Source organism: Mytilus edulis, chromosome 7 (genome assembly GCF_963676685.1).
Source record: "Mytilus edulis chromosome 7, xbMytEdul2.2, whole genome shotgun sequence".
NCBI classification, from domain to species: Eukaryota; Metazoa; Mollusca; class Bivalvia; order Mytilida; family Mytilidae; genus Mytilus; species Mytilus edulis.
Window position 1 is genome coordinate 82,288,081 of NC_092350.1, and position 27,943 is coordinate 82,316,023.

The 27,943-nt window shown below is 32.4% G+C and overlaps 1 protein-coding gene and 1 long non-coding RNA gene across 2 annotated transcripts in view; one reads left to right on the forward strand and one right to left on the reverse strand.

Annotated features, from left to right (window-relative positions):
• LOC139482399 (very low-density lipoprotein receptor-like) overlaps positions 1-27,943 on the forward strand; it is a 110,406-nt gene that overhangs the window by 65,134 nt on the left and 17,329 nt on the right. Inside the window, exon 3 of the mRNA XM_071266305.1 lies at positions 16,698-16,913. Within this exon, the coding sequence (XP_071122406.1) occupies positions 16,698-16,913 (216 nt within the window). The remainder of the gene's footprint in view (positions 1-16,697; positions 16,914-27,943) is intronic.
• On the reverse strand, positions 18,206-27,243 carry LOC139482401 (uncharacterized). The gene is made up of 5 exons (XR_011654848.1): positions 27,167-27,243; positions 25,705-25,791; positions 22,306-22,483; positions 19,950-20,057; positions 18,206-18,411 (listed from the first exon to the last, which is right to left on the reverse strand). It is a non-coding gene; the product is annotated as an uncharacterized lncRNA (long non-coding RNA).

Sequence of the window (27,943 nt, forward strand, 5' to 3'; positions counted from 1 at the left end):
TACCTATATGATAGCGTATTTTGAATGAACGGTCATACCATATGAAGAGTTTAGAAGTATTAAAAGTTAACTATAACAGAGTGTTAATTACCCCGACCATACGCGTATGGTCGGACCATATGAGTATATACCCATATGGTCATGACCATACGCGTATGGTCCAAATACTCATATGGTCCGGAACATATATACATTAATGCAACCCATGTCTGGTCTTACGTTTTCACTGTGTACAGTTAAAAAAAAGGTGACCGTAAACAGTATATATTGTTACACAACAATGTTGGCATAACATTGAACAGCACATCGGGGGACTTACCTTGTTTGTATTGGATACCCAAGCTTCAGAAGGTTCCATAAAAACAACGGTACATTGATAGCTTATCTGCATATTCGACGAAATAATTGTCACTATATTGACATAGAGTATGTCTGCAGTAAAATAAGGGTCTTTAGAAACACAGTGAAAATGTTTACTCGAGTTGTGGTATTTACCGTATGTGGATTCTTAAACATTGTAAAAAACTTCTGGATGACTATTATCTCGATTTTTCTCTGAAATTATTTTTATCAAAACTTTAGATTTTTCAACCCTGTTTACCACCATACCCAATATGAAATTATTAAAGATCTTAAAGAAATAATCCACGACGCTTTTAAACATAAAATTGATAACAAACCCTTTAAAGTTTTCTCTTCTAGTGAACAAAACAGTTAACACTTGCTACACAGAGGACGCAAATGCGTATGCTGAAGGTTTCTTATTGACAACATATTTGTTGAATTTTGAATTTATTTAAAAAAAAAATGGTTGTAAATAACTCTGTGCCTGTAAAAGATGGACGACAGATACCAAAAGAGACAGTCAAACTCATAATTATTGACGACATCTTCTTATTTTCATATGAGCCGGACTTCTGTCAAACACTTGTCAACACAAGAATATCAAAGAAGCCAGATTATTTAATATCCGATCACATTATGATACATTGAATATGTTCTGTCCATTAACAATTTAAACTTTTCTGATTGGGGTCCATCTATGTGCCGTGTACATTTTATAATTTTATACAAATTATTACTTGTACAAAAACTTTGTACGGGCAAGTACTTGTATCATGCTATCATACAAGTTATTACTTGTACAAATATAATTGCACCAGTAATAATTTGTACATTTTTTGGTGAGAAAAAGATAATTACTTGTACAACACAATTTGGATTCTATTTGTTTCTTCTATCATGTTCATTGCTTCCAATGTTTTATTCACAAAATCCTTGTGTTTGTAAGTTTGCGGATTTTTGTAAATTGTTGGGTATTCGTTTATTCGTTCTTTTTTTTTATGTATTCTTATCATTCAGCGTATGTTTTTAAAATCTATCTTTGGTTTGTTTTTCTTTTCATTTTAATCAACTGAGTCTCAATGATATTTTCAAATGGTAAAAGATTACCAAAAAAACCAACTGACGCAAAGTAACAACATAAGGTTACCTGACACCTTGAGCAAATTAAGCTAAACAACTCGTGTCACATACAGACTACTTGTGCAAAGTGCAAAAGTCGTTAAAATCAAGAATAACATAAAACCCTTCTACCATTTATGTTCAGACATAAATCATGATAAAAAGTTGCATATGTAATATGATATATTGGAAACAAAAGTAAAGCTTGAAAAATCAAATAACATATTGGTTAACACAAGACAAGGAATCATGACATCTGGAACTATACAATAAGCTCAACCTTTTGCATTTAAATGTGCCTGTCTTATAACCAGTTTGGCAGCTGCAGTGAACATGGCCATGGTAACCACTTAAAGTAAGTAATTGTAAGATGCTTTCATCACGTTCAACTCGGTGTTCTCTGGTATATCCAACATTGACTCTGAATCTTTCCGATTGATTTTGTCCCATTTAACCAATCATGATTCCTTTTTTTGTTTCTATTTTGTATGAATTTTTTAGGCAATATTCAGCACAACTCTTTTGATATTTCTACAGTAATGCTGACCTCGGTCTATTAATTTTTTCCTTTGCGAATGAGTTTTTCGATTTCTGCTACATTCAAAACAACACACTGCCGTAAGAAATATCTTAGATGTGCTGTCTTTTTTCTAATTTAACCTCCTTTACATTACCAATATTCTGTGTGAATGTCGAATTATTAGAAGAGTTGTCATGCCATCATTTTATCATGCTATTTTGTTTCTACACTGTTTTCCATCTTTCACTTTAGTTTTGACGTTTGTAAAAAGTTTTCCTCATATATTTGATAAACAAAAAAGTACACACATGTTGAATATATGCTTATTCTTTAGTTTTCTATGTTTTGACATGACTTTTTTGTGTACTATTGTTTGTCTGTTTGTCTTTCTCATTTTTAGCCATGGCGTTTATTTTCGATTTATGAGTTTGACTGTCCCTCTAGTATCTTTTATGCACCCTTAGGTTTGATTCATAAATTATTTGTTTAATAGGAATAATTTGTTGAGAACACATTACATGCCATAGGCCTATGTAGAATAATGATTTGTACAAGATATTATCCTTTTCTCAGTAAAAATTGTACAAGTAATTACTTGTACAATTGTTTTTGTACAAGTAATATCCTGTATGATGACTTCATACAAGTAATTACTTGTATAAATTGTTTGGAAAAGTAATAACCTGTACAAAATAATAACATGCACACGACATATATATCTTTCAGAACTAGAATTTAAAGAAACAACAGACACCACTTCCCTCTTCCCATTTTAATACCCGAATTTAACATAAACGGTCACAGAATCGATGACAACTCGTCACGGAAAAGTGGAAATACATAATCAGAACAAAACCAAAGGTCTTACCTGAAAAGAGGAAAGATCTATAATACTGCAACCAGAGGTCATTTTTTTAATTGTAATGTTCCACAAGAAATTATATATTGATTGAAAGAGGAAAACGTGTACAATAAGAAAAAAATGGTCGTAAAATTCCAGAGTGAAGTTTGGGTCAAAGGTCAGGCCTAAACATAACAATGTTTTAACCACAAGGACAAAAAGGAGATATTTTCTGATATTTATTCATTAAAATGTTACAGTAACAGTTGAATCACTAGCATATGCTTCAAAGTATGTTTAAACGACAAATTTGACTTATGAGATATAGAGCTGTTATTACAAAAAGGCGTTGATCTGGATCCTTTTGATTTATTCCCATGTATGACATAGCAGAAGTAGAAATTGCCTTGACCTTTTTACATCCAGTAAATTTCATATAGCTTATAACGTTTCACTACAATATACAATGGTATACTACAGAATTATGTTATGAACTATAAAACAACAGTTCAAATTATTTCAATATTATTTTCTTACTATGGAAAACAAACAAGATTCGAACACTGAATCAGTGTTTTTAATTCTGCGTTGTGTTTTTTGAGAAAATTATAATCTATTTACAGATACATAATTATTATGTGTTTGCAAAGTCTTGACAGCTTAGTTATTACATAACAAAGATAATAGTCAACCGAGTCGGATGTGAGGTTTAAAAATATCATAAGTGTGACTTAGATTGATGTAGCGGTTGGTTCAGTGTAAAACAAACTCAGTTTGGTTTATCAACATCTTAGTGGGACTAGCCTTATAAAAACGTGTTAACTCATACATTTTTATGGAAGTAATGGAAAATACAATATTAATGTAATGCGAATTTGCTACAGGGAATTTTATGAAATAACCCAATAAAATTCTATGTGCCAAGTCAGTAAAAATTGACCATTGTTACATTATAATTCGTTTATGTGTGTTACATTTCGCTGTTATATCTCTGTTGTGTCGTAGTTCTCTTATAGTTGATACGTTTTCCTTAGTTTTAGTGTGTAACCCGGATTTGTTTATTCTCTATCGATTAATGAAATTTGAAAAGCGGTGTACTACTGTTGTCTTTATTGTGACCGGATATAAAAATTATTTTTCTGACTCCAGGCTTGAATTTTCGACCTAGAAGACACAACATGGATCGATCCCAACATTTGACAAGGGAAAGATACCTGCAAAGATAAATCTTTTTGCTCAAAATTTGTGTCTGCTTTAAACAAACTCTGTCCGCCACCGATCTTGTTTGTGTCAAGAAAGTGAACTGTATTGTAATGCTAATACGTGTACTGAATCTGCATACGATCAAATGCAATTTGTGGGTTGAACCTGGTTCTGTGTCAAATGGAATAACTTGATGGTCAAACGTTTCTGACAACAGAAAAATGTCTGACATATTTTGACATAGAACGCAAAATTACCCAAGAAATCTCCGATGTGTTTTCCATTTTTCAGCACAATTTGAAATGTTTTTTTAAAGCATTTTGAACATGAAAAGGACACCTCTTACCTTTGGTATAATGAAACAGGATCTACTGTCAGTCAGTTGAAAAGTGTAATCTTGACCTCTGTTCATTTTCATCTGACGCAGACAGGAGCCGATTGTTTATTGACAAACCTGAAAATCTACTCGTATCATGGAATAAAACGTTCCTTACTATCAATAATACCCGTGTTAATGAATATATTGTCTGCACCTTTTTGTATTTCAAACCCCCCTTGGAGATTTGAAACAATGCCAAGCAATTAAGAGTTTTTATCCTTAGGGACACAATACGATTCAGAAGCCACTTTATGTGTTTTTTCATCAATTTACTAACAAATAAAGTTAAAAAAGCGATGCAGGCACTTTTTCGTATAGCATATGACGAGGACAGAGTTCCTCATCAGAGACATTCTTGAGTAAAAGTAATCGGTAGATGTGGAGTCTGTGCTACATGACAAAGGCCTTTTTCTTGAAGAACATATCATCATTAACAATCGTTATCAATGAATTGAAAGCAAGTTCATATTCTAATTCTTCAGTAACAGATTGCACAGGTGTTGACTTCAAAAAGTACTTGGTAATGCATGCTGAAAGGTAGACTGCATTAACAAATAAATATGTACTCGCGATTATCTTAGCTAGGGATAAATGATAACTCAAATTAGCACACCTCAAAAGACTGTCAACACGTTCCAGGTACTCATTTTTTTGTTGTTTTTGTCTTTTTTAAAAGTTTTGTTTTTACACAAAAAACATGTTTTCATATTCAAACTACAACTGAGCGAGAGATCGTATGAAAGTATCAGGTTGTGAGGATACATTGGGATCAGAATTATCACTTTATTGGCTTTCTGGTAACTGGGATATACTGTGGACACTTTAAGGCGAACTTAAAGTTTACAATGACAATGAAGACTAACGTGATGACAAGAAATAATAAAAGGTTAGAAGTAACTTATTTAAAAAAAAAATGTGTACCTTTAAGTTCTTTATTAAAGAACTCCATTTGTAAGTCCATCTCTATATTACGATTGACACCCCCGTGGACATTGACTGTTCTGTTCCATGTTAGCTGCTTGGCTATTCTTAATGACATTGAACCATATGTGTCCATCAATAATCTATGTCCACATAAAAAGTACTTTGTATGTCCCATTTTAAAGAACTCAACCATGTCTTTTTTCCAGTACATTAACATTTAAGGTCCATTGTTGGATCTTATTGCCTTATGACGTATCATCTCTCCAATACCTCTCCTAAGTAACATCTGGCTATATTCATACACTAAATCATCTTTAAATTCAGAACTTGTTTGACTGACCTTGCAAACTTGACAACAGTACCACTCTTCAGAAAGAATTTCATCATTTGTAATGTCTTTACATGAATAATGAAACCATTTTCCCCGATTGCACTTCTTATTGTTACTCCTTATCATATCTTCTTCAATGTCATTTTTACATACACAGTACTTATAAATGTCTTTGCATTTAAAATAGACACAGTATTTGGTGGGTGGAAACACATTTCAACTATCTTTTCTGCAATTTCTGACATATACAGAAGCAAGTCATCTTGTTGGGTTAGGAGATCAGTGGGATTGTCATCAATAGAAGAGCAGTTCATGAATGACAAAGCTGAGGCCACAATGTATGCTGTTGTTGAAAATCTAAGTAACTCGGTTGCTTTATTAAAGCATGCAGACATTTTCTCCTTCACATTTATTTGTCTGTATGAGTTTCTTATGTATGACAATGATCCAGCACTTCTAGCACTTTTTTGGAGAAGCCTAAAAATATCTTGAAAAAAAACCCCATGCATATTGAACATGTTGAAATCAAAGATAACAGTTTCTCTTGTCTTGTTTTGTATATAGATTAGATCGTTGATTTTCCTGTTTGAATTGTTTTACACTAGTCATTTTGGGGCTCTTTAAAGTTTGATGTTCATTATGAGCCAAGGCTCTGTGCTGACTACCGTACTTTGACCTATAATTGTTAACTTGTATGGAGAGTTGTCCCATTGGCAGTCATACCACATCTTTTTATTTATATGGATAAAGAATATAAGACAATTAAAAATGTTTTTAAAAAATATAAATCAATTGCTTTTAAAAAGCAATTGTAGGGGGTTTTTCCCCCTCTGAAATTGATTGAATGGGGGGAGGGGGTGTTTGTTTGTTTGTTTGTATGTTTGTTTGTTTCTCTATGGGGTCTATATTATTGTCACCGGAGAAGTTTCACGTTTGGTTTGAAAAGTTTTTATTTTATTTTAGGTACAGCGCGCGCGCCAGATTGAGGAGACATCACGTGACTTGGGTTTATAATAACGAAAAGTTAGTCTTTTTATTTCTTTTTAGGTGGGGACTTTGAACAGACAACATGTTTAGAGATGGAATGTACACAATGTAATTTCTTTTGTCATTGTAGGAAATTGACATCTTAATGACAGTTCACGGGCAGTGCATGTTTTGGATTTAATTGAGCCGGTGTAACTTTAAAACACATTTATTGATTATTTTCTGATATTGTACATTTTTCAGCACCTGTTTGTAACACAGATTAGTATTTCAATCGCGGAGGGGACATTTTATTGTAGGTTTTTACTGAGATTTACGGACCTAGCAAGCGATTTTTACGGCATTGTCATTTCTTTTCTCTAGGAAAAGCTTTGAAAGATATCTGCACCAAGTTTTTTTATAAACTTTTAGTACATGTATGCCCTACTGACAGGTCGATTGGACTTGTAGTTTCAGAGTACATGTGGATTTTTTTTCAGAAGTGACGCAAGAACAATATTAAATTTCAATTTTTCAAGAAACATGATTGATTGATCATGATCATGATTGATTGATTATTTGATTGATCATGATCATGATTGATTGATTGATTGATTGATTGATTAGTTGGTTGGTTGGTTAAACACGTTGGATAGGGTCAATTGAAACAGCGAAAACGAAAAAAATAGATCTTGGATCGTATATTAAACACATGAGACGAATACATGATTGATTGATCATGATTGATTGATTGATTGATTGATTGATTGATTGATTAGTTGGTTGGTTGGTTAAACACGTTGGATAGGGTCAATTGAAACAGCGAAAACGAAACAAAATAGATCTTGGACAGTATATTAAACACATGAGACGGATACATGATTGATTGATTGATTGATTGATTGATTGATTGATTTATTTATTGATTGATTGATTGATTGATTGATTAGTTGGTTGGTTGGTTGGTTGGTTGGTTAAACACGTTGGATAGGGTCAATTGAAACAGCGAAAAAAGAAACAAAGATCTTTGACCCTATATTAAACACATCAGACGGAAACATGATTGATTGATTGATCATGATCATTATTGGTTGATTGATCATGATCATGATCGATTGGTTGGTTGGTTGGTTGGTTGGCAGACAAACACACATAAAACTCTTCAAGTAGTGCCCCAAATCACATATGTACATGACATTGACCTTTGACCTTGTGACCTTTGTCAAGGTCATTGTTTCACAATGTCATTGCAAAAGACCCTATGGGTCAAGGTCATTTTGTTTAAGAGTTTTGCCTAATAATGGCTTTATATAAACCATCTATGGGGATTATGTCCCTTACACCATGGTAAAACCAATACAGCCGAAATGTAACAAAGTTGCCCCTTGAGGTACCAAACATTTTTCACTATGTAAATTTTCTGTATCTATAACCATTCCAAAGTTATAGGGAAATCAAAGACCAATAAAAATCTCAAATACGACCTTGACCTTTGACCTTGCTCTAATTTTGTAAGTGAGGAATCAGGGGACTCAAATAAAAACATTCCAGGGTTATACGGTTAACGGTTTATGAGTTAAAAAAACATACCGACAAATTTATTCTGTAAAGGTATATAAACTCCTATAAAATTTCATCGAATCGCTTCGATCCAAATTACCCAAAATTCCCTGAGGATGTAACGAACGATTTGTCAAAAGATTTTGTCGTAATATTTTACGGTTGCGAAGGAGTTGCGCTCACAAGGAAAACAGTGTTTGGGGAGATAACTCCTACAAAGAAAAGTATTCAGTTACGCAGGGTAAATTTCAAAAGCGCATAAACTGTTCGATATCATATACCAAATATCTAAGCGACATATTGCGAAACAAACATTTATCGCAAGAACAAAATTAGGCGGAAGAAAAAAAAATCAGAAGAAATACAATAGGTCTTTCCACAGAAAAGTGGAAAGACCTAATAACGTATCTAACAATTTCAAGTCTCCCACAATGCTCAGGGTTTATTTTCATTAAAGAGAGTGGTTAAGGGTTATTTTCTTGCAAAGTGCTTTTTTGCCATTTTCTATTTCATGTGCTTCCATTTATAAAGCTCTTTATTCACAGTGTTTCGGGACATACGCAAAAACAGCAATGTACAAGCATTTTGTTCATGTTCTCTTCATCGTAAAACGGTTATTTTATTTCACGTTTTTTAGTGCACATACCCCCCTTTAGGACCATCATTAAAGTTCTAATAATCTTGGCAATAACATAAAAATTATGATAAGCTAGACTGGTAAATTTTAAAGTTTGTTTCATACCAAACATAATTAAAGTGTATGCCTTATTGCAAACATAATAAATCAAGTTGCTCAACCATAAAAAAACATTTTACCTGTAGCAACATTCCCAGCTTGTGCTATTTTTGGATGGATGGATGAAGACCCTGTAACTGCTGCCATGGATCACCTGCATTGATGCGAGCATCTTGAGCATCAAAGCCCCTTTTTACACTTAGTCCATCTCCAAATAGAGGTATTATCATAGGATTTTCATCTCTTGTACCAGGAACATATTGGTGGTAGTCTTCCATGATATCAACTATTTCTGCAATTCTTGCTTCATCTTTATTAAGGACTCCCGAGGGATCTGAAATTAAAATAAAAAGCGTGACAACTATGTAACTAAAGCAATGTAACTTTTTGCCTGCCTTGCTTCAAGAAATGATGTTACATTATTGAGATATTTATGAATATAAACACAAAAAGATGTGGTTTTGTTGCCATTGAGACAACTTTCCTTTCACATTTTTATACATACCAAATTGCTTTTTCTAGATGAATGTTGCTCATATAAATGGACACGAGAATCTTCATATTCCAAATTCTGGAAGCAAGGAATATTGGCAACCAAAACTTTTTTCACATGCTGTACATGATCTAATCTGAAATAAAAGGCCAAAATCAATTTCACATTAAGACGTTGACTATTTAGAAAAATTAAATGAAGTTTTTGAAAATACTAATGGACACTAAATTGACACTGTATGACGTTTTAACTGATTTGTGTACTATGCTGATTTTTTACTATGTAAGCAAATACTCACCAAAATATGCCTGGTTTTCCCCGTTTAAATTGTTATACACTAATCATTGGACACTTTATAGCTGGATGTTCAGTGTTAACCAAGGTCAGAGTTGAAGGCCCTTACTTTGACCTAAAATTGTTAACTTTAAATACATTGTAACTTTGATGGATAGTTGTCTCATAGACACTCATACCACATCTCCTTATTTATACTAATTGTATACAATAAAATGCAATTAAAAGTCTAACCTGTCACAAACACTTTACAATTAATGTGTTTTATCATATGACACTGTGATCTATAATTCCTTATATATACTACTTTAGGTCATGAGTTGTCTTATTGGCAATCTTTCCACATTGTTTTATTCTTATATATATGGTTGTGTGGTCTACCGCACGAGATACAGTGCATGCGATTTGGTGTCAGATATCTCAGTAGCATGGGTTCGAATCCCGGCGAGGGAAGAACAACAAATTTGAGAAAGCAAATTAACAGATCTTACATTGTTGGGTTGATGTTTAGACGAGTGTCATTTTTCTTTGGTTTTATAAGAAATGTCTGACAAAGAATCAGTTACATATATATATGTATTCTATAATGTGTGACAGAATTACCTATTGAATAAACATGGTAATTGACCTTTTCTATGGGTCTGTATAAAACTATAGCATTAAAAAACGTCGCAAGTAAAATATTCATACCTTATGCTTTTAACCTCTTCCTCATTGGTTAAAAACACTGAGCATGGTATTTCAGAAACTTCTTCAGGTGTTGGCTGTTTATCATCTAGGTGCCTAGTAGGAATGCGATCAACAGCCGCATATGCCTGCACCATATTTTTTTCATAATGTTCCCGTTCGTTCTGCTGGTTTGCTTTGCACGCAAATTTTTGTTGACATTGTCAAAGATCAAGCTGTATAAACAAAGCTCATTTTCAGAAACTTCTTCCTATCAAATAACACAAAAGTAGCTATCAAAGTCATATTTGGCTCAATACATATTACCATCCATAATTGATTGAATATCATTGAATATCATAACACAAGGAAAATATACTGAAACTACAAGCTCATGCAAAATAAAATTCTAAATGTAAATCGATCCAACTATTTCTAAAGTTATAAAAGATACAATGTAAGTCCCTTTTTAATAATGGTCGGTGCTAACACCCCTTTATAAAATATGAACCTTCCTCTTCTTGCAAGTGACCATGTAATACAATCTCATTCAAATCATACAAGTTAATTACTGAAGTAATAGTTTTTAGGGGGTTACTTTTTTGCTGAGGTTGAGTCTATAAATGAATTTTTAGATTTAGCCCCCCCCCCCAAACTGGACATGCCATGCCCTGCCTAAACCTCCCCCTGTTTTTTTATGGATCTGTCACTTAATACTACAGTTAGAGTACCCGGAGGAACATTAAGTTAAAGTTTGAAGGTATTTTGTCCAGTAGTTTCAGAGAAGATTCTTGAAATAGTTTACGACAACAGACGCAGAAGGGTCATGTAAGCTGAAAATCTAACACAGACAACGACAGCATCATCAGACTCAAAAATTATTCCTCATTGTCAACTTCATTAACAACCATTAAATCCTCATTAACCTCCTCTAAGCCATGTCTTTGAGCTGGTGTAATCATAACTGCTTTTTGCAAACCATCAGCTAAAAAAGCTAAAATTTAAATAAAAACTTATTCCAGTGTACTATGTTATTCTTGAATCTATTTTTAGCATGACTTAATACTTGCAATCACATTATTTTCACCATTAATCATAATTATTCATTTAATGTCAAGAATCAAATGATCAGTAAACAGTTATCAGATAATCATATATAAAATGGAAAGTAATCATGAGAAAAGAGGTTCCCCCTTAGTAATAACAGGACTTAATTTTCACTTACAAAAATGTCAGTTTTACTTGTCCTTGCTACTTTTAAATTTTAATCCTAGCTGCTCAAGAAAGTAACCTTAACCAACATTGTCAAGTAATTATTGAGTGAAATTTTGACATTCTATTTAAGTTAGACATCCTCTTTGTTCCTTTCAAATTATGAACTTTGTCCTTTATGATATTTACAGTTTTTACTGTAATATGTACATTCAACTTCATCTTCGTCTTCAAAAGGAATTGTGTTATTTAAGCTTGTTGCATCCTCGTCTCTTTCATTATTTAGATTGTCATCCTCATTGTCACTTTCTTCTGCATACGGTATAGTATCATCCAAAATAGCAACCCCTTCTCCCTCTCCTTCTTCATTTAAAATTGATTTTTGAACTGTTCAACACAAAAGTCAACTAATGAAATATCTGATGAAATATTGAATTGTATTGACACTGCTAAAATAAGGGTAGACAAAAATGTTGGACAGATAGGTGACAAATAAAGAGAATCAGTATATGTCAGCTTATTATCCATCTTTCATATCCAGTTGAGACTGGAGTTGGACCCCCACCTTCTTTTTGTTGATTTTTTTTTAATTTTGTGCAGAATTTGAGAAAACAGTACATTTATGGAAGACTTGCATACATTTGAATTTTACGAAATATAACAAAAATTCAGTTATGAAATTACAGATAAGTTTCACACTAAAATTTAGAGTACATATGTTCAAATTTAATTGATAAGCTAGCACTTTAAGAACGCATCAATTGTATTTATTGTTGTCTGTAGTAAGTGTGCATTTGAAAGTAAAGATTAAATAAAAAAAAATTATGTATCTTTAATTTTTATACATGAATATAGCATATGATACCTTCTTCATCAAACAACCTTCTGCGTATATGTACAGCTGCTCTGTTGTTACTGGTTAAATGCTCTTTCATCTCTGTTAGATCTTTACTAAACCCCTGTCTTATCTTGTCCACTGCACCACGTGTTGCATCTGTTCCTAGCGTGATGCCTAAATGGTTTAGCCGTGTAAATGCTTAAAAAATTAAAACAAATCTATCTTCATGATTTTAAAATTCATACATACATTAAAGTTGAAATCTGTACATTTGTTAGTAAGATAAAGAGTGATTGTGTTTGGGCCATGTGTCTTTTTATCACAACAAATAATGTGAATTACCTTCTATCGAGAAACATGATTAATGTGTCCTTAGATATCTCATTGCTACATGTTTATAAAAAAGTAATGTACTTGTTTTTTGCTTCAAAAGTATTAAATCAAAATGATTTATTCCCAGTTCAAACAAAATGCACTGAATTCTAACATTTTGATAAAAGAAGGGGGTAGCTTTGTGTATGACTTGTTTCTATATATTATACATAATACATTGTACTGTCTATTTTTAACGAACCAATAATGGCGATTTGGGGTTTCATTAAAGTTCAATACAACATGCATATTAGTTCTAGTTTAATTTTTATGGACATACACACATATATCAAACCAATACAGCCTAACCTGTGTAACAAAAAAAAAATAATTGTACAATAACATTGAGGTGGTACATATGTAAATTTACAATTAAAATTTGTCGGACAGTCTCAAATTAAGCTGAACATTTTTAAACACTTTTTTTATTTTTTTTTATCTAATTTTTGTCTCTTACATTTGTCTTATATACACAGGTTTGACTGATTTGTTATAATTTTTGACTTTTTACCTTTCTGGAGGTTCCGGACATCCACATCTGCAGCCCAATCATTTCTTGTAAAAAATTTCATTGTGTAGGTGTTCCTTGCAAAGACAATGTGTCCAATGATGCAACCTAAATTCGGCAGTAAAGACACTTGCGTTTTTCCAACCTTTCTCTGTAGGTTGATGTTATTTGACAAAGATGATGACACAGTTGCTACTAACAGTGGACAAAACCTTTTTGCTTCTTCTACTGCACTGTTCAATGAAAATTGATTGAAAGCATTGATGCCATTTTTCGAACCAGAGCGCCAAACTGTATTATTCTTTGCTTTGCAAAGCTCAGAGAACTCTTTTTTATTTCACTGACAATAATCTTTTTGAAAGAAGTTCTTGCAGCCTTAGAGTTTTTAATCAAAGTTTTAAAAATATTAGAGTATCTGCTAGCTGACAGATAAATTGAAGCTGTTCTTTTATATCCAAAAGAGGAATGCTTTTTGCTTTTCAATTGCAGTTTTACCGACGTTTGGACAAATTGTTTCATTGTATGTTTTGGGGTACCAGTCGTTCGGACACATTGTTTCTTTGTCCTGTTTCTGCAAGGAGTTCTTGGTGATGCACATGTCACTAATATTTTTTTCCCAATGTAAGTTGAACTATCTGCTACTGTTTTAAGCTTCTTCTTTGGAATACAGTAATTGTCCATATTTGGAAATTTTGGAAGAACAACTAGAACAAATGTATGACTGTTCATCTCTATTTGGGGTAAACTAAACAAGATGTTCGAGTACATCACTCACTTTTTCTGGTTGTTTATGTAATTTACTGTCTATGCTTGTTCTATCAAATATTTTTCTTTTTACTTGATAAACAAATTTATCATTACAGATACTACAACTGTCATTGCAGCTGTCAGCAGGTTTCTGACTTGCCATTAATACAATGTCATGTATATCTTACGTTGTTGCCTTTAAATAATGTTATCAAACTATTCCATACATGTGCATAGTACACAATTATGGTTTCTGTTTCGATCATGTGATCAAATTATCTCCCTTCCCATGAAAATGAGGAAGTGATTTTGATTGGTCAGACTATTTATGACTGGAATCCATTGATATTTAAAGTGGAGTGAATCAGAGATGAACAAATATGATAATAGGGGCTATTCTGAGGGAGAATAAACATCGAGACATAGTCGGATATATGGAATAATCCATAAAGAAACGATCGGTAGGTGTTTGCAACACTCGGGAAGCAACAAAACACTGAAAATCCACTGCATACGAATTGTAGGCTTTCTACTACTTTTTGATAGTAGCACTTTCTGTCTCCGTGTGGACACAAACAAAATATATATAAAATAGCCAAATGATGAAAAGAAAATATGAAATGACAAATGTACCCACACTAGAGACAGATTATTCGGTCTAATTAAAGGTGAACATTCACATACAATGTATTTTTACACAAAATCTCTTTTTGGACTTGGGTGAGTAAACTATACAAAACTTCTATAACTAGTCATTACCGGAAAAACATCTTATCCAAAGGATTTTGTTAACTTTTATAAAAAGTCAAAATGCAATCAACAAAAATATAACTTATTTACAAAAAATACATGAATGAATTGCAATTTATAATCAAATCAAAATTCAAAATGTATTAACTTATCCAAGGAAATGTACATCTTTCTTTTTATATATAATCACATCGAAACTATCAAATTCATTGTGAAGGAAAGAGTACATGATGTAGCTGAATTACGGGTATGACATTTTTGTAATATAAAAATAGGTATGATTGATGTTTTTATTTTTGAGTTTTTCAAAGACTGTTTATGAATCATATGTTTTCTTGTTTTTAAAGAAAAATGCATTTAATTTCCATCTAAAAAACTGCAAAGTTTCTGTGTGAAAAGTTGACTCGGGAATGGTTTGATGACTCAATCATTCAGATGATGCTTGATGATATGTGCATCGAAAATATTCATGAAAAAGGCTGGGAAAATGTTTTTCGATTTTAAGCTGATTACCCAAAAACGTAAATTGAGTGGTACCCTATTAAACGTCAAAAATTCTAGTCCAAATAATTATGACGTCTTGAAAGGCTATTATAATTTTTTTCTTTGACGCCTTACATCGACGTCATAACGCCAAACTCATATATTCAGTTGGACTTTGAGAAGGAATTTACTGCTTTATTAAAACGTTTAGCTGATTTCTCCTAAAGATGCTTCATTTTAGGTGTATAAAATATATTTTTTAACCAAACTCGGTACATTTTCACCGACCTGAATTTCCGGATAATGTAAAACAATGGTTCCGGAAATTCGGGTTTTACCGAGTTTGGTGTGAAAATTATTTTATAATCTTCTTAAAGGAAATCAGACAAACGTTTTAAAAAATGCAGTCGACATGTTCCCGCCTCGGATGGAATTGTTCCTTATATTATTATTTCTGTAGGGATTAATTGGAAATATTTTGCACAAACAAACACATAAAAGGTAAGAATTTTTGTTTATGCATTTTGTTTTAGCCTTCAATGAAAATTTGATGGCTAAATTGGGTCTCAAAATTGAGAGCAAAATATGCTCTCAAAGTCCAACCGAAAATGGCGGCTTCAGCATTATGACGTCGATGTAAGGCGTCAAAGAAAAAAATTATAATAGCCTTTCAAGACGTCATAATTATTTGGACTACAAAAATTCAAAAATAAGAACTTTTTACGACAAGACAGAAATTCAAATATAGATTTTATTATATTATTTAAAACAATGTGCAGCCGTGTGTTTTTCCGGAACATAAAACTCGTTAACTAAGCGTCTTTTTCGAGGTCAGTTGCTGTACTACTAATGATAAACAGAAATACAATAGATATAATACTAGATGTACTACTGGTACAACGACTAATAATAACAGTAATAAATATAATAATACTAAGAGTAAAAAGAATATCTTCAATTTTGCAGTTTATTTTGTATGTTGTCCTTTCAGATAAAAAAACAACATTGTCATGATTATCTTAAAACATCACCAACTATTAAATTTTCCTCGAACTATGACCATGTGACTTAATACCATACACCAATAGTATTACACTAAATTTGAAGTTGAAATTAAAGATAACATAAGTCTATTTAGAAAAAGGAAAACAATGGGTACATTAAAGTCTTTACGCTTATTGTAATCTATCAGTTTTACTTGTTCTGGAAACTTTCTTGTCTTTATTGTGCAGCCAACATTGTAACATTGACAAAATCATATGTTCATCGTTGCATATCATTCACATTAGTCTTCTATCTTGATGTAACAAATTCAGCATAGTGTGTTTGTACAATATGCACCATATAGTGGAGAGGTTTTATTAATCAATGAATTAAGATAATGTAAATCATATTTTATGATTGATATAGATTTGCATATCCCTCAAAGAATAGAACATTACAAACAGTTATCAAGTCATCACCATATTATCCAACAGGAATTGCTGTTGATCCAACCAATGGCCATATATACTGGACTGATAATTCAGGACAACGACTCTCTAGATGTTATCTAGACGGAAGCAATGTGACTGTATTATCAAGTCTAAGTCTTCCTTTTGTGATTCGACTTGATCTTACAAACAGGTATTAAGTTTAATGTTTTTAGAATTGAGCAATGATGAATAAATGTTGTTAACAAAAGTACACGTTAATCATTGTTTTATCAATTAGGTTTTACTCCAGAAAGCAATATCATAATGTTATTAATAATATATATTAATGGTCAAATCGTTATCTTTCGTCTTTTGGCATAGAACCATTTGGAAACAAAATATGCATAAACTGTTTGTTAGAGTGAAGACAAATACACACGTGCACCAATAAAATGAAAAAAAATATCATTACTGCAAATACGAATACCCATTGATGGAGGACGGATACACAGGTAAAATAGCTACGGACGTTTTACGTCCGTAAAAAATCCGTAATACGTCCGTATTATACGGCACGTCTACGGACGAATAGTACCACGGACGTAAAACGTCCGTTGCTTCCCATCCGCAAAACGTCCGTAAAACGTCCGTAATACAGATATTTAGTACCACGTCCGTAATACGGACGTTTAGTACCACGTCCGTAATACGGATGTTTTGTACCACGGACGTAAAACGTCTATTATTATTATGCATTATAATATATATATATTATAGTTTATAACACACTTATTGTAGTATATATAACACACTTATTATAGTATATAGTATAGTTTGATTTTTATGTAACAGTTGCATTGTATTGCTGAAACTTTTGATGGAGCTGTCAATGATAAAATGCTATACTTTTTTTTAAGGTGATGATACTTTTTATTTGCATTTCCTTATATCATGTATATAGTCTCCTAGTGTTCTATCTAAAAAATATATTCTGTCAGATGCAATACACATACAATGATTTTGTCATAGAATTTTCTGTCATACAGTGACTTGTTGTTTAACAAGTTGAATATTGATGATATATTACATGCCATTTCAAGAGTAAATCAACAATAATCAGAAGTATTTCAGTGGTGGTCTTTGGTTCATATTAAACCAGGAATTTTGCTTTCATGTATTAACTTGATAAAATAAGGCTCTTAGTTTTCTCTATTTGTCATGTCCAAACCTTTTCACAACACACTATATAGTTCATTTTTTTTCATTGTTGGAGGACATATGGTGACCTATAAATGCTCACTATCACATCATGTAAACTCTGGTGGATATTTTTCTCATTGGCAATTCAACCAAATGTCCTTACTTTTATAAGTCCTTTTAATTATATATCAAGAGTAATTGATCTCAAGAGTATAAATTGAGAATACTGTAATATTTCCTTTTTACAGTTTTGAATGTATCCTTTTTCTTCAAACTTTCTTAGAACAAACATAATCTTCAATCTTCTTCAAAGTTAATAATTTTATTTCCAAGGATTAATATTCACATTATAATTTCTTTACTTTCCAAGTCTATGAATGTAAAAAAAATGTCTTCTTTGTAAATTTAAACGTTCTATTTTTTGTAAAATTCCCAAGTTTGTGAGGTAGTCTTCTATGTCCTGTATTCATGGTATTGGTTATTCTTCACCATGTTCACTGTGATGGTAACTGAAATAAAATATTCATAAAGAATATAAATCTAACTTCCATGAATTACATAAGCTAATTGCTATATGTTTGCAAATTCATTTTGTTAATGCAAAATCATTAACTGGTCGTTTTTTATTTGCTTATTTGAATGTCCAGTGGCAAATATTTTATATTTCTAAATGATAACAACGTTAACTTATCAATACATAATATAGGCCAGTCTGACTAGGTAAGTTTGTAATGAAAATGCTATGATAGTCTGAATTTCTGACATCTCACGTGTGTGTGTATGGAGCAGAAGGAGGAGAGCAGAGTAAGGCTTAATGCATGCATTGAATCAGAAAGTGAGAAAAATAAGCAACAGTATGTACATGTACAATTAAACTTGAAACAGTTTTAGGTAGATAAGGCCAATTAAAATTGCTAGATTTTCATCCCCGCCCGCCCCTCTGAAATCGTCCCGCCCCGATTTTTTTTATTTAACAAAAAAACGATTTCCGGATTTTGTTCATGTCCGTTACCGGGAACCATCGAGAATTTCGTTTCATTCAAAACTTCCTGTTTCAAATTTCGTTTTTGTATTTCTTTGAGTAATCTAACAAAAATGATAAAGTCGACATATTCTGCTGCTCTATAAGGACAACATCATCTACCGAGAATAGAGATTGATAACGAGAAGGGCGTGAAATATTCAATTTACGAGTAAAACGCCTTGTCCTTGAACGCAAATTGCAGTAGTCACAAGTGAATCGAAAACTGTGTTTTTTCTTTATTTATACAATGACTTTGTGTCAGGAAATTTGGACTGTGAATGATATCCAAAGCGCAAGAATCGTAGAACAAATTGGTACAAAAAACATGACTGGATTAAAGAAATTGACACAAGCACGAACTTGTTTGATTTATGACCGTATATTGAGAAAAAAAAGTCGACAAACACACATTTTAATTATAACAGGCCCTTATATTTACCCATGGCTGTTGTTTTTGTTGACAAACAGCAAACACTCTTTGTAACTATCCCAATACCCTCAATTTAGTCATTAAACTGCTTTTCGGTTATGTTCAATACTGAGTTTACATTTTATTCTGTACTCATAATACTTGTGTTGCATACAATTGTACCAATACATTTTATTGATTTTATGGGGACTAAAAACCATTGCTTAGAAAGCAAAATAAATTTGGTGTAGGTATAGTCCAACTGAAGGGGGCATTTTTCTTCTTTTTGATGAATACTATAAATAGGTTTCTAAAGCGGCAATTACATGTATAACAGTGGTTGCCAATCAGGGATTTTTTTTAAGAGTTTAAAAAATAGTGTAGGATTCCTTTTACGGCATGTATATAAATTATACAAGCTTGTTTTCCACTAGCATATACCCTGCGGTATGAAGAACTCGTGACGAGGGTTTCATATGAAATAAAATTTTAAAAATAAAATCCTCCCACCCGCTCCATTTTTTTCAATAATTTGGATGAAAATCTACTAATTAATTTTAGTTGGCCTAACATAAAATTATTTAAATTAACTGCAATTCTACAGATGAACTTACTTTGATATCAGGTCTGTTTTGCAGGGCATTCACACCTACATGACATACATGTTCACCAGTAATATCAATCCTTGCCAATAATGTCCTTTCCTTTCATTTGGTAACAAGCTAAAATTGTATATATATATATATAAATTAACAAGAAGTCCAGACAAAAACTACATGTAGTATGAACCGATCACTAATTTATACCTTTCTTATATACTTTTACTTTTAAGTAAATTGAAACAAAATGTAAGCTAACAACAGAAAGAAGATCAAGTTTAAGCTTATAAAAAAATCCTATATATGTGCAGATTTTGATAAAATAACAACCTTTCAATGTACCTTGGCAATTGATAAACTTCTATTGAATCATAATTTCCTGTCAATATGCACATCTACATAGTATGTCCTTATTATCTACTAAGTTTCATGAAATTCTGTTGTGTGGATTCAGAGGAGTTGCAATGACAAACTGTTGAAGTAGTACATTAAAGCAAATAAGTTCAAGGGGGCTTAACTCCTAGAAAAAAAATTGAATCTTAATTTCCTGTCGATATGCACATCTACATTGTATGTCCTTATTATCTAAAAAGATTTCATGAAATTCTGTTGTGTGGTTTGAGAACAGTTGTGATGACAAGAAACAGGACTTGACGTCAGACAGACAGGTCAAAAACATTATACCCCCCAAAACTTCATTGAGACAGAGTGGGACATAAAAATGCTGAATATCCTGAAACTTAGTTAAATTGTTCATATATTTTGTTGTAAGCTCCCATTTGATTTTTATAAATTTAAGTTTGTCAGTTTCTGAGTTATAAGATTTTCTTCATACATGTCATAAGAAAAGGGGTGACTTTCAAGTTTTTGGAAATAAATGTATCCTTAAAATTTCGTTAAACTTTGATGACTGATTTATAGCTATTAAGAAAACCTCCTTTTAGTTTTCTTTTTATAAATTTCTGATATATACATGTGACATTGAGAATTTATTGTTTGTTTGCAGTCTGACAACAGATTAACCAATTATTGCGCAACAGCCCAGTGTATTGCACACCAGCAAGAAATCTTTAATTGAATATACATGTAGATTCAATTCTTGAATTCATATTATAAAACTGCTACTTTTGCATAGGTAATGTTTCTGTACTTAAAATCTGTAGTACTGGACATTTACTTTTGATATTTAGTATCATAACTTTCTTTGCTTAAAAAATTATTGTAACATTTAGGTACGGTACATGTATTGTACAGTACATGTACTTGTTTTGTACTATAATTTTTTTGTACAAATAATACCCACAGTGATCATATTATTCCATGTTAGAAAATCGTAATCAAGGTAAAGAATCTCAAATTTGATAAAAATAATTAAGCATGTGTTCTTCGTTTTGTGGTTTAAAGTTTCTTTAGAGAAGTAAGATGCTGAAAGAATATAATATACAGATATAAACAATACCAAATTTTCACATTATTTTTTCAAAATGGTCTCAAAGCTTCAAATTTGCAATTTCTTTAATGAAAAATGCACAAACAAAAAAAAATACCTGTAACACTTCAGTTTTGTACATTTCATGAGCAGGAGATTATATAATTTAGTCAAATACAAACTTATAACTCCATAAAAGTATCGTGCTTAAGCCTTTACATAAATTTCAAGAAAATCAACCAAAAACTGACCAAAAAAGGACTCATTTTTGCGGAGTTATCTCCCCTTCCAATGTTAATTTCCAAAGGAAATAAAAAATGCCACTTTTGAGTTTTCCTCAAGTTAGATTTTATGGGACTTTTTTCTGTGTATATAAAGGGCATAACGCTATAGATTTGAACTAAAACATTTTCTGTTTTAATTAGTTTGAGGTTAACCGTTTCCTCCATAATGATGCTTTTTGACGCCTGTGTAGTACATCAGTTGAAATGAATTGACTACAAAATGTCTGCATATTAAAAAAGACTTAAAAAAAATTGTATCTAATATGAAAAGGATATTCATGAGAATATCTGACTTGAATTTCATTGATGAAATGTTCGTTTTCACAATGCATTAATGCTTTAAACCTGATGATATTTTTTTTATTGAAAAAATCCTATGCGAATCAAGTATGTAAAAAAAAATTCCATGGAGGAAAGGGTTAAATCTTAGTTAGACTGGACTACAAATTGTTCATGGTTTTGTAAAAAAATTAATTTGTCACTTCTAACTGTTAACATGGATAATTTTCAAACTTGCCCACAACAAAAATTAAAACTTGGAACTCTATGACCTCAAATTTTAAAATAAATCTTGGAAACTACATGTACATGATTTACCGAGTTTGACAAGAGAGCAAAATTATCAAATAAACTAGGCATCATTTTAATATAAACATACCTCTCATCACAAAATTATTCATTGACTACTGCTCCTCTGTCCTCATAAGCACATAAATCAATGACAATCTATGAATCCACTATATAATCTAGACAGCAATGACCCAAATGAATTCTGTTCTGTTGCTTAGCTTCTCCTACTTCTCAAAGTACTTGTACTTGTACATTCATTGAAAATGCTAAACGAAATAATGTTTAATGAAATGAAGTTATAATATCTGCCAAAATTGCATTTAATATTTGATCTTGCAAAATTGGCTTAGTTTTGATCTTTTAAACTAAACCAACAAACTTTCCCTGAAAAAAAAGGATAGCTCTTCTTAACCTGGCAAACATTTTAAACCCAGGTCAAATTTGCTCTGAATGCTTTAGTTTCTGCTTTCAGAGATAAATGTATTAGCCAACCAGATGCTCCGCAGGGTGCAGCTTTATACGACCGCAGAGGTTGAACTCTGAACGGTTGGGGCAAGTATCGACACAACATTCAAGCTGAATTCAGCTCTAAATTTGGATTGTGATTAAATAGTTGACACAGCATAGGTTTAGGACACAGAATGAATGTGGTCTTATGAACGTAAAATAATTTTTGTTTGCCTTTGAGCAATTCACTATGCTGTTGAATATTAATCCTCTCAAAAAAATGTTTGAAGAAATTTTCTTTTTATTTATGAAATCTGAAATGAGAAAAATTTACCCCCCTCATTTTTTTTTCACATCCCCCTTTCCCTTTTTTCAAAACTGATCTCAATTCAAATTTCTTATGGAGTTTGCAACAATAACTACTCAATTAAATACATCATAAAAAATTAAAATGTAACAAAAGATGCTTGTTATCACTGAATGGTAAAGATTGTTTTAATTTATCAGTTGGTAGTAAAAGGGAATATACATTGTATATTGTATTATAAAACAATGATTTAAGTTGATTTAACTACTATTCTGGACAAAGAAAGTTAACTCCAATCAATTGAAAATTTCTTGCTATTGCACAATATTGTGCAATTAGATATTTCTTGCTATTGCGCAATATTGTGCAATTAGATATTTCTTGCTATTGCGCAATACTGTGCAATTGAAAATATTTGCTATTGCACAATACTGTGCAATTGAAGATTTCTTGCTATTGCGCAATACTGAGCAATTGAAAATTTCTTGCTATTGCACAATACTGTGCAATTGAAGATTTCTTGCTATTGCTGAATACTGTGCAATTGAACATTTCTTGCTATTGCACAATACTTTATATAATAATTTTGGATCCTAATTTGAACCAACTTGAAAACTGGGCCAATAATCAAAAATCTAAGTACATTTTTAGATTCAGCATATCAAAGAACCCCAAGGATTCAATTTTTGTTAAAATCAAACTTAGTTTAATTTTGGACCCTTTGGACCTTAATGTAGACCAATTTGAAAAGGGACCAAAAAATTAAGAATCTACATACACAGTTAGATTCGGCATAACAAAGTTTAATTCTGGACCCCGATTTGGACCAACTTGAAAACTGGGCCAATAATCAAAAATCTAAGTACATTTTTAGATTCAGCATATCAAAAAACCCCAAGGATTCATTTTTTGTTCAAATCAAACTAAGTTTAATTTTGGGCCCTTTGGACCTTAATGTAGACCAATTTGAAAAGGGACCAAAAAATTAAGAATCTACATACACAGTTAGATTCGGCATAACAAAGTTTAATTCTGGACCCCGATTTGGACCAACTTGAAAACTGGGCCAATAATCAAAAATCTAAGTACATTTTTAGATTCAGCATATCAAAAAACCCCAAGGATTCATTTTTTGTTAAAATCAAACTAAGTTTAATTTTGGGCCCTTTGGACCTTAATGTAGACCACTTTGAAAAGGGACCAAAAAATTAAGAATCTACATACACAGTTAGATTCGGCATATCAAAGAACCCCAATTTTTCAATTTTTGATGAAATCAAACAAAGTTCAATTTTGGGCCCCTTATTCCTAAACTGTTGGGACCAAAACTCCCCAATTCAAACCCAATCTTTCTTTAGTGGTCATGAACCTTGTGTTGGACGACAACGACGCTGGACGACACCAACGTGATAGCAATATACGACGAAAAGTTAAAATTTTTGCGGTCGTATAAAAACTGCATTTTATCCCTACATTGTATGTTCTATTTTTAGTCATGTTGGCATGTTAGTCATCCGACACATATTTCTAACTAAATAAGTGTAATTTAGTGGTTCGATTTGTCCTATGTTGCTGTTATCTTATTTTTAAGGTCTTTCCTCTCCGCGAGGAAAGACCTTATTGTTTTTCTCCTGTTTTTTTTTTTCATCCAGCATTTGTTTAACATGGCCTCCCCTTGTTTCTATTGGAGTTATCAAGACCAAATATGGACCATCGGTAGACCTCATCATGAAGTATTACCAGATGAGGCTGTGTAGGATTTCATCATCCCCTTTAGAAGTTATCTCCCTTTTATTGGTTTTTTTCGACATGGCCCCCCCTCGTTGTTTTCTAAGATATCATGACCTTATTTGGACAATAGTTAGATCTCATCATGATGTGTTACCATATGAGGCTGCTAAGGATTTCCTCATTCCCTATGAGAGTTATGTCCCCTTGAAGCAATTTCTTTCTTTTACATTTTTCTCAAAAAGTATTCAAGATAGAATCGATTTGAAAACGGCAACATGTACAGGACCAGATGGCAATGTTAATTAACATATACAATCATTTTGTTGTTAACCCTTATAAGGAGTTATTTCCCTTGAAAAAATATAAACAATTTTTGAAAAATTGTATCTCGAGAACCGGAAGTCGTAAAGACTTAGGACCTACACCAATAATCTTAAATTCATGTGACCTTTAATTTGCACCCAAGGTCAAAGGTCACCGAGTGCAAAAAAAATTACGCTGCAATTTCAAGCTTTCATATTAAGAAAACGATAAGAGTTTGCTGCATACTTACAGCGTATAAAATGTTCCTCTCGAGGAGCTCTACATTTTATACTCGACTTCAAAAGAGTCCGACTGTCTGTTCAAGAGTTACGACGGGATGATTCTTAAAAGTATAGTATTGTGTGTATATCTTTTTAAAGGTAACAGATATCAACCTACTATAAACTGCAAAGATGATCAGCAGTTCAAGACCTTCAATTTGAGGTCAATGTCAGGTCATGATAAAATTTCACCTTGACCTTCACATTTTACTATGACCTTGACCCTGTAATATTTGAACAATATATTTTATTTTGAAAATAATTATGTAATTCAAACATTATTATCATATAAATTACAATATGACAGATTTATAAGTGGAAAAAAGTGAATTTACACTTTTAAAAATTCCTCTATTTTCTCATTCACTATCACCATGATCACCACATTTTTTTGTATTTTTATATTAACATTACGTACATGTAAAGCAGACCTTTCACCTTCTCAAGGAGTCCACTTCCCATGTACAAGAGGAGGCCCAAACAGCTTGATTTTGAGACGAGTCAGCTAAAAAATAGTTCAAATAGATTATGATACACTAAATAAATACATAAATTACATGTACATAATAATTTAATAATAAATATGAATCCACAATCATGGTTTCAGAAATGACACATCAATTTAAATCAATGGATATCATACATCTCCATTGGCTAGAGGTACATGTATAGGGAGAGGGTTGAGATCTCATAAACATGTTTAACCCCGCCTGAATTTTGCGCCTGTCCCAAGTCAGGAGCCTCTGGCCTTTGTTAGTCTTGTACTATTTTTAATTTTAGTTTCTTGTGTACAATTTGGAGTTTAGCATGTTTAGTATGCATGGTATGGCGTTCATTATCACTGAACTTGTATATATATTTGTTTAGGGGCCAGCTGATGGACGCCTCCGGAATTTCTTGCTGCATTGAAGACATGTTGGTGACCTTCTGCTGTTGTATGCTTTATGGTCGGGTTGTTGTCTCTTTGACACATTTCCATTATCAATTTTATGTATATATTAAATTTTTATATTAGTGTTTTCTAATTTCTGGGTAGTCTAGTAGTCCAAATTATTATGACGTCTTGAAAGGCTATTATTATTATTTTTTGGACACTTTACTCTAATGACTAATTATGTAAGGCGTCAAATAAAAAAAATGTAATAGCCTAAAAATTCAAGAAGTTGTAATTATTTGAACTAGCTATTATATATAGGTAGTCTAGATAAGTACAAATTTATGTAAATAAGGGCAAATTTGCAGACTTTTATTTTTTATATAAATTAAATATTAATTATATTCATTTGGATTTTACCCAAGTCATGCAAGATGGGCAAGGCCATTCTTTGCAGGAGTATATTTTACAGATTTTAACCCTTTTTATAAGTAGGGCAAATTTTTTATAAAGCAGAACGAGTTGGTAAGGAAGCCACCACATGACTTTTATGGGGTGGGGGCTACGATAAAAATGTTATCCTGCATTTTTTTTTTAAAGTTGACAGAACTCCAGTTCCGCATATTTTTCAAATAACATCCAAGCACCCCCCACCCAGGCACTTGTCTCAGAAAACAAAATCCTATATTCCTTAATGTGTTATATTATGGTATATATAGGGAAATTTTTTTCTGAGACAAGTGCCTGTGACCCCCCACTTCCAATAAAACTCGCATGGTAGCTCCCTTAACAAGTGTTGGACATTTTTAGATAGGGAGACGTGTTGTTAAAAAAGTAGGCCGTTTTGGCAGTGGGTCGAGTTGACTTGCGTCCGTTCTTGCCAATCTTCTGATCTTTGTCAGACTGATTTTCGGGTTTGCATGCGATGAAATTTATAAATTCAAATGTTTTTTCGTGAAAAGTATACCACTAGCATCTTCTTAAATATGTGCATGATAATATTTACCTTTCGGTGCGCTTTCCAAGTACAAAATAGCGGGTATGTAATCCATCAAAAAGAAACACAACTTTCTTGTTTGTGTCTACATCTACATCTACATCATACGACGATCCATCAGCACATTGATGACTATACGTCGGCGCATCGCAAACAGACGTGTGTGCGTTTCGTTCCCCGGTTTCTTCAAGTTAATCGACAAGCAACCCATTTCAATTTATCTGTTTATAATAACTTGTTGATCCAACAGTTTTGAAAAACCAGTGGTCCTCGTATTATCTATCAGACTAGTATATATCTTTCCATTCTTTTTAACTGTAAAACATGAATTCAGCAGCAGACGAGCGTCCATGGATGAGTTGCGTCATAGTGTAAAAACGGCAACGGTGATTTTTCCGGGTTTTCGTATTCCACTTGTCAAGCTTTCGAGAATACATTTACGATCATTTACGTATATATGATTGTGAGTTAGTCCGGAACCCGGTCTGGAATCAAGAATGGGGATTTAAGTATTGAGAATAAATACAAAAAAGTTCAGAAGTGGTACACTGAGTATTTTAAAATAGGCCTCTGTTATAAACAAGGATTTGTCTACAAATCAGTCACGGCGGCTTTGATATAAAACTATGAAGAAATGAATCGGAGACATAGGCCTACATGACATTATCATACATCAGTGGCGGATCCAGGGGGGGGTCGGTTCTGGGGGTTGGACCCCCCTTTTTGGGACGATCAATGCATTTGCAGGGGGACATTTAGTTATAGAACCCACCCCTATACCCCTAT